This window comes from Mugil cephalus, chromosome 10 (genome assembly GCF_022458985.1).
Source record: "Mugil cephalus isolate CIBA_MC_2020 chromosome 10, CIBA_Mcephalus_1.1, whole genome shotgun sequence".
Lineage (NCBI taxonomy): Eukaryota > Metazoa > Chordata > Actinopteri > Mugiliformes > Mugilidae > Mugil > Mugil cephalus.
This window is the reverse complement of record NC_061779.1, coordinates 20,326,632-20,334,463: the sequence shown is the minus strand read 5'-3', so window position 1 is coordinate 20,334,463 and position 7,832 is coordinate 20,326,632. Positions and strand designations below refer to the sequence as shown.

The following is a 7,832-nucleotide window of genomic DNA, read 5'->3' as shown; positions in this document are numbered from 1 at the left end:
AATTATTTGTGCAGTCTTAATTTTAAGTTGAAAGGGACACAAAGTAAAATTGTGCTTTCAAATGATTTTTTGTGCATATGGCGTTTATGGCATTTTAATGACATTGAAATATCCCTAATACCCGATAATGCTTTTTCAAAAAGGTCACTAGAAGTATAATGTGTGCATAAGGGAGAAATCTGGACAGACAAAAAGAATCAACATAAACTTGCAGGATAATGCATCTAACCTGCTAACATTCACTGTAACGGAGCACACTTACAGCAGAGAGCTGATTGTAGAACTGTCCCATTTATTTTATACAGACACATACATCCCTTCTCAGATGGCTGGCTAAAGATGACATGGAATGTTACAGTAAGATCCGTTTTCTTGCATAAAATCCTCACTGTTGAAAATGTTGCAAAATCCTAAGTGTTCATTTTTAAGACCAACACAGCCCCAGTTTTTGCATTTAGTTTCTTAATTACATCATCAACACTATCACCACACACTGTACATCAACGCAGCCTCTTCAGGATAGGGATAAAACAAACCAAACCCAGAGGCAACACTGCAATTTCTTTTTAAATGTCTGTAGTTAACAGATGAATGCAGCCAGTCTGTATGAGAATGGAGGTGGCTAATGCGTTATTAGCTCACATGAGAAGCATACAATGGTGCGTATGAAGGTCAGGGTCATCACTGTGGTCTAGGCGGCCTCGAGTCTTCACGTCACCGTAGATGTGGCTCACGTAGCATTCGCGTCCGTGCGCTCGTGAAGCACACGGGGTGAGAAGACACATTCAAGATTTCTTCATTATAAAAACGGGGAGCGGAGAGTGAGCTTGGTCAGGACTCTCCATTCTGGACTTTGGAGACTGGTGGCTGCATAAAGTCTTTAAAGGGCCCCAACGCCTCCTTCAGAGCTGAGCTCACCTCAGACGAGGAGCACGTAATGCACTCTACCAGTGTTGGGTACAGGGCAATCACCTGAGCCCATGTGTTGCCATCCACTGCAGACGGAGGGGGGAAAAAAAAACAAAAGGAAAACAGGGAGAAATAAAAAGGAGAAGCAGGGGTGGGAGGGAGAGGAAGGAAGAGAGTATGATTTGTGATATAAGGCAATCAGGGAAATAATTTGCTTGATAGAATTCCCACAGGCACATGGAAATGAGTTTTGCTCTGAATAAAGGGCGATGTAATGCAAACATGTTGAAGGGCACTTCAAAAATGTAATTTCACACTCCAATCTATTGCAGTAACAAAAAATACATCAATTCTCATAATTGACCTTGCTGGAAACGTAAACAGCTCTACCCAGATTGGAGATAAAAACTCATCTGAAAAAACGGTCCCAACTGTACTCTGACACATTTATCTGAAATAAATAGATGATGTATGGCGGTGGTGCCATTATTGTGTTTTTTATTATGTCCCTTTGTCTGTCTTTTGACACAGCGTAATACTCACCATTTTCCGGCTGCGTCTTTTTAAGTGAGTCCATCAAAGTGCTGATAGCTTTCAAGACAAAGATAATCTCTGTCACTTGTTGCCTGAAATGGAAAAGAACAAAGGCCTTCGTTAGCTAAAAAGACAATGAACTAGGGAACGAGTGAAAAAGACAAGCGGAGATGGAGAGTCAGCAATTCATTCAGATCTCAGATCTCAGATGTTCTCTGTAGAAAGAAAGTGAATTTATTAGGACTGAAGCGAAGCATCTATGCCGCTGATTATGTAAACATCAGTTTACATGGAATTGTGTTGCATGTGTTTATGTTCAGTCCAGATTTTGGCAGCTCTTGCTGTCAGATGAGTTCAAAACCCAAAAACCTAATTCTCAGCGGTGTGGAGATTAAAATGGGCAGTTTGTAAGAATGAAACACATTCGCTGTGCACGAGCATCTCAAAAGAGGAAATATGGCTGCTTTCTGACTTCAGCAGGGTCGGTACTTGGACTATTACAGCGTCTGGGGCTGTGTCAGTGCTAAGTCCTTAGCTGTTGTGTTTTAGATTTAGCATTTACAAGTGGTAAGCCGTTTATTTATGATGACATTTAAAACTAAACAATGCAGAATTCTATGAATTTTATCTCAAAACAACATGTGCAGTTCAGACGTTCAACGTGTGCATTTCCAAACACAATCTACACAAGAGAATTAAGTTAAATGATACTCAAAAATATATACAGTATTATAATCAGCAGCAGAACGAATTAAAGCTGTTTCCTAATCAGGTCTGACAATCATGTACAGTAAAATTAAAGTTTATAATGTTGCATCAATGATATATTTCATGGCAAAGTATGTTGTTATGAGAAATGCATGGAAAAAAAACGTTTAATGATTTTGGTTCATTATTTAGTGGCGAGTTAACCAAAGGATTAATCAACTGCCCTGATATCGATCAAAACATCCATCCAAGAAATTATCAAATGATTCATAGCTTGATATAATAATCCTTTGTTGCCGCCAACATCTAATAGATTCTAGTGTTACACATGGTGCTAGTCTGTACTTCATGACCCCTGCATATGTACCTACATGCATTTTCTAATTATCCTATTTTTCTGAACTCCCACCACGTCCCTTTGCAACTGTCTGTAACAGTGGTGCAACCTCCCCCTGAGCATTGTTTAACTTTCATAGAGTCCTTGAAGAAAAAAAAAAAAAAAACACACACACGCACGCAGCAGAATATAATGTCCCGCCCGATGTGAAACTGTGGTGCGTAAAACATGGAGATGCGTGATGGTATTGTGTCGTTAACAAAAGAATAACAGCCCAGTGATCTAAATGTAGCTGGGGAGGTCTTGGGAGGTCTTGGCTTAGCATTTCTAAATTTCTGGTGGTTAAAGCGTAGCGTTGACATCTTCACACTCCATGAGCTGGATTGCGGATGAAAAAAAAAATCTGTTCAAACACTAAAAGAGAAACATGTGCTCTCGGCCAGAGCAGGTGCGGTGGGTTGTACCTCGGCAAAGGGCAGCGTCCGCTCAACCGCTCATCCTCTACGTAGCGTCGCAGGACGTCCTGGGACCTCTTGAGGAGGACAGAGAGCGCCATGCGAGAGATGTAGCCCTCCTGAGGGGTGGAGACCTTGTTGCTGAAGGAAAACTGCAGCAACGTCTCAAAACACACCTTAGAAAATTCCTCTCTCATCCGCACATCAATCTCTGCCTCTGTTCAGATAAACAACATTCACATATTAGATTCTAGCCGCACTCCAGGACGGCTCACAGAGTGATTGCTCAACACATGTAGACTGTCACATAGGCCACAGACAAGGCTTTTGCAACAAACCAAAGATTTAATGGCTACAATATGATTCCAGTACTTGGCCGCCCTGCCGCTCCAGTAGTGGAAGTAAACAACAGCGCTAGAGTAAAATGATTCTGGCAGTAAGAGTCACATATTACCTGTGAATGAGGGAGACTGTGAGTGAATGGAACCTTTATTGAGCATAGTCATGATCTGGCCAACAAAGTCTTTGGGAATGAAATTGGCAAACGGTAAAATCTCGGTGCTGATCAACTGGACCACCTAAAACGAAGGACACAACACGGTCACAGGAGACGTCACAGAATCATTCTGGCATGAGCTACTTATTGCTAAAACATTTACCTCTACATCAATGGCTTCATTCTTCTGAAACTCCTGGATAGACAAGTTATCTGGAGGAGTGCTGTAAGAGGAAAACCATTAGCTTGACGCCGGTACCATGGAAAGCTTGAACAGAATCGACGTTAGGGCTTTAAATGAAATGTACCTTTTGGTAAAAAGAAAGTCTTCAAAGGCGTTGGCCAACTCTGGCCACATAGTGTCAAACTTCCCGGATGAGGCATGCTGGCGTGCCACGGGGAGTCCAATAGAAAGCACCTTGAGCAGCGAGGAAACGGCGAGCTTCCAGGTGCTCTCTGACGGACAGGCATACTTCAAACCCAAGGGCATTCTCAAAGTCTGGAGGGCGAAAGGAAAGGAAAGGGACCGCAATTGCAATAGACGGTGAAACGCAGAGAAAGGCTTTAAGCAAACATTTCAAACTGACAGGAGTGCCCTGTGGTGGAGAGACTTGAACTCGCAGAATTAAAATCAAAGCAATGGTACTATTCACTTCATTTCTTCAAGGAAACCCCCCAAACATAAGTCCCCCATTCAGAGAACAGCTGGGCTCCCCAAGGTTGAGATTTTACAAGTACCGCTTATGAGCCAAAACAAGGGTGGGGGGTGACATTTGGACCTGTCCATAAGAAACCCTCTTAATAGTTCCTTGGCAAATGAACTCCCTGCAGTTGGGGGGTTTCCTATAAACATGCTATGGGAAAAGAGCAGTTAAACGCAGGTGTCAAAACTGGAAAAAAAGGCGAAGGACTGTCAGCTTTAAGACGCCAAGCCTCAACGATGGATTACACCGACAGAATGTTAGAGTTTCTGACCGACGGCATTTGGAAAAATGTCTGGTAAGTACTGGGCACCGAGTGCACTTTGCATTCGCTGCATGCAAATCTTCAGATCAATACCGTCAGGTCCGAGAGAAGTCGAGTGAAATCTGCCCCGAGGCTGGTGGACACGGACGGACTCGCAGAATCACAACAATGTATTGACTGGATTTCTCACCAACGTATCAGTGAGAAGTCGCCGCATGACTGTAAACAACAAACCCGAGAAGGACCATTCACTCGCCTCATTTCTAAAAACGCTGCTGAATGACGTAGGCTACCTTATATCTGTGCCAGTTTATTAGATAACTGTTATATTTGGCGAGCTTCAAGCAGCAGATTAAACTGTAAACACTGATGTATCCTTATAAAAATGATAAGCAAAACATGTCTGCGAATGCTGGCTTAATTCATAGATACCGCAGACACACAGAGGAATTAGCCTTCATTTACGTCCACCTGGTAAATGAAAACAGCTGTCTGATGCGGCCCGAGACTATCGAGCAGAGCTGCTGGCCAGAAAACCAAGAGCTGAGTAGAACTGCAGAGTTGGGCGATCGTTCTCTGTGGGTTTGTCACTACGAGCAAGCCCTTCCAGATAAATGCAGCCATTCCATCCATTATTAATACAAAAATATTGATTACAGCTGCTTTAAGAAAAAAAAAATCCACACTGCAATGCCAAAGTCTGGGCTTTGCCTTAGTCAGCTAATAGAAGAAAAAAAATGATAAGGTATGACAGAAGATTAAGTTGAGGTTTGATACCAAGGACAGAAATGCTGCAGCGACTTTTTACTCAGTGTAATGTGGTTTAAAATTACCTTGTAAATGACAAAATCGTCTTCATAAGCTCTTACCACATTTTACGTGCGCACGGGGTTCAATAATTCAATACTCAGGATTTTGAAGGGTAGCCAGTAAAAAGTCCCCTTTAAAATTAAAATGAAGATTTATTCTTTATTTGGCCCGGGTTAAAAAAGAAGCGGCCAATTTCGGCCTCAGCGCTGCCACTGGAGACGACGCAGATTACAATCATCAACAGTGTGTTTTACAATTCTTTTGTTACTTCCATTTTTATAGGTTTCGATTTATTTGAACAATTTCGGTGAACTAAAACCACCGCGGCTGTTTGTCTACAACAACCAGTCAAGCTACGAATCATGACACGTATCGAATCTGAAAAGTGTGTTTGTATAAAAAAAAAAACAAAAAAAAAAACAGCTGAGCTTTCGGAAACTGGACATCTGTGTGAAATGTTTGACATAATTAGGAAATAAATTCTTGAGTTATAGCCAGGACATTTTTAACCTCAGACCACAAAGTTTTAATCAGGTCATCCTTGAGTCCAAGAAAAAACTGGAGCCAAATCTGAAGCAATTCCCTCAAGCTGCTCCTGAGCTATCGCCATCACGAGAACGGGAAGGGGGGGGGGCGACCAGAAAGCGTCAGCTCCTTGGCACGGAGGTGCGGAGGGGAAATTCCAAATTTCGATGCCGTCGACTCAACGCGCTAAACATTTGTGCGAAACCACGAATCCCCGCCCCCGTTGGTGAAAATACCTTGATGATGTTCTGCAGAACTTTCTCGTTGATGACAGCTTTGTGGCACGCTGTTTTGTGGTACAGGTCCACCACCACCTCCAAGGAGCGCTCGGCAAAGGGCACATAATTTAAGGCAACCCATTCCGCCTGCGGGGGCAAGAAGATGGAAACGGCGTCAGTCGAAGCGAAAACTGGATCCCCCACCTTTTCGCAGATACACATTGAAAGCAGGTTTTGAAGGCACAATTTGCACAAGTGTACCAGCACCATACAGATCTGTTTAGAGATTTTTAAGCTTTGTTAGAGTAATTAGAAACACCCATCTTAAATGTATGGCCGAGGAAATGACTTGATTCTACAAAGTGTGCCTTTAAGAAGTATAAACAGAACCACAAGTGCGCATATGAACGTCACAAAATCAACTGAAATTAATGGACTCCACGGGGACTGTGCACACAGAGGCAGAACCACCAGTTAGTGGCAGGCAGAGGGGGTGGGAGCATGGAGTGAGTGGGAGACGCAGATGAGACGCCAGAGCCTACCATGCGTGGTGATATCCCACCTACCGCAGAGGGTAGGTCAACACCAGCCAGCACAGCTTAGTACAACTATAGAGGTTGCTGAAAGAGATGAGGAAACTCACCGGTGCAAACAGCTGGATCTAAAATGGTTATCCAGCGAGTAGTTCCAAGAAACAGAATGAGAGAAGATTGCAATTAAACTGTTGTTTTAGGGTTGTACTGAATTTGCAGTGGTTTGTTGAGACTCAACGATCATGACGGATTTAAGGGGAAAAACACTCACTCCTACCACCACGGACATTTTTAGGCAAAGTGACACCAGTGTATAAAAGCCAAAAACACGATAAAGACCACCCATAACATCTGTTTGGCCGGGCGGAAATTTTGTTTGACCATTTCACTTAGACAATTTAAACAGATACAGATCAACAAAAATGGTCAGTATAAGGCTGTACCCAGCATGCAGGACTAACAAACAGTCGAGATTTAAGACAGGAAGTACGTAGCCAACATTTCTTAGTTTAGCTTGAGGAGCTACTTGTAGGTTTTTCAGTACAGCGAGAATTGAGACACGGGTATCTGAACAAAACTAAAGGTAATCTCGCCCGAGGTTATTGGGCACCTTGGAAACAATGGTTTCCTTTGATGAACATGATCTGTGCTGGAACTGAAAAACGGCGACATTTCTCTGGCGCGCTGCCAGGAAGATGAATCATGACGCAGGGAATTCATCACAACGGGGGCTCCTCAAGACCGGACCGAGACAAAAAGGGAGAGGAGGTGGTTTTCGAGAACCTCAAATCAGAGGTATGACTTTGTAGAGAACAGCTGAAAGCGCCACGACGAACGGCGGCCGCGCGTCATCCGACATTCCTATGAAACAAACTTTATAAAGGCATAAATAAAAGGCAGAGCGGTTAAACAGTTTCATTTCCTACCTGGTTGTATTTGGCATTGGCCACATGTTTGGTTTCCATCCTGCCGTACTGAGGAGGCTTGCAGGAGAACTCCACGAAAAGTAGCAGCTGTTCAAAGATGGCTGGGTACATGACCTGCAGGTTCTCCGGGCCCACACAGATGGCCTGCAGCAGGGAGGAAAGGCAAGAACAAACACTGCTGACTTCCACCACAGGACTGCGTATTGCATAATTTAACAGACCGACACATTTTTTTTTTTTTTTCCAGGCTGAGTTGGCACAAAATGGACAAATAACTTTTAACTTAACGTTTTTCACAGAGACAGTGAATTTCCAGTATAATTTGACCAATTTTGGATGGTTTGGTCGAACGAGCGGTTACTCTGAGACGCTGTCATTTTCTGACGTTTGAGGCTAAATGTTTAGGATTGTCAGA

General features: G+C 43.2%; 1 protein-coding gene across 4 annotated transcripts in view; it reads right to left on the bottom strand.

The window, feature by feature from the left end:
- Positions 1–272: 272 nt before the first annotated feature.
- mon2 (MON2 homolog, regulator of endosome-to-Golgi trafficking) overlaps positions 273–7,832 on the bottom strand; it is a 32,150-nt gene continuing 24,590 nt past the window's right edge. For 2 of the 4 annotated variants that reach the window (XM_047597222.1, XM_047597223.1), the window contains 9 exons: positions 7,418–7,561; positions 6,602–6,619; positions 5,977–6,105; positions 3,748–3,938; positions 3,603–3,663; positions 3,398–3,521; positions 2,953–3,160; positions 1,453–1,535; positions 273–995 (listed from right to left, as the gene is read on the bottom strand). In XM_047597222.1, the coding sequence (XP_047453178.1) occupies positions 832–995; positions 1,453–1,535; positions 2,953–3,160; positions 3,398–3,521; positions 3,603–3,663; positions 3,748–3,938; positions 5,977–6,105; positions 6,602–6,619; positions 7,418–7,561 (1,122 nt within the window). In that variant the 3' untranslated portion in view covers positions 273–831. The remainder of the gene's footprint in view (positions 996–1,452; positions 1,536–2,952; positions 3,161–3,397; positions 3,522–3,602; positions 3,664–3,747; positions 3,939–5,976; positions 6,106–6,601; positions 6,620–7,417; positions 7,562–7,832) is intronic. The other 2 variants (XM_047597225.1, XM_047597226.1) reach the window with 1 other exon arrangement.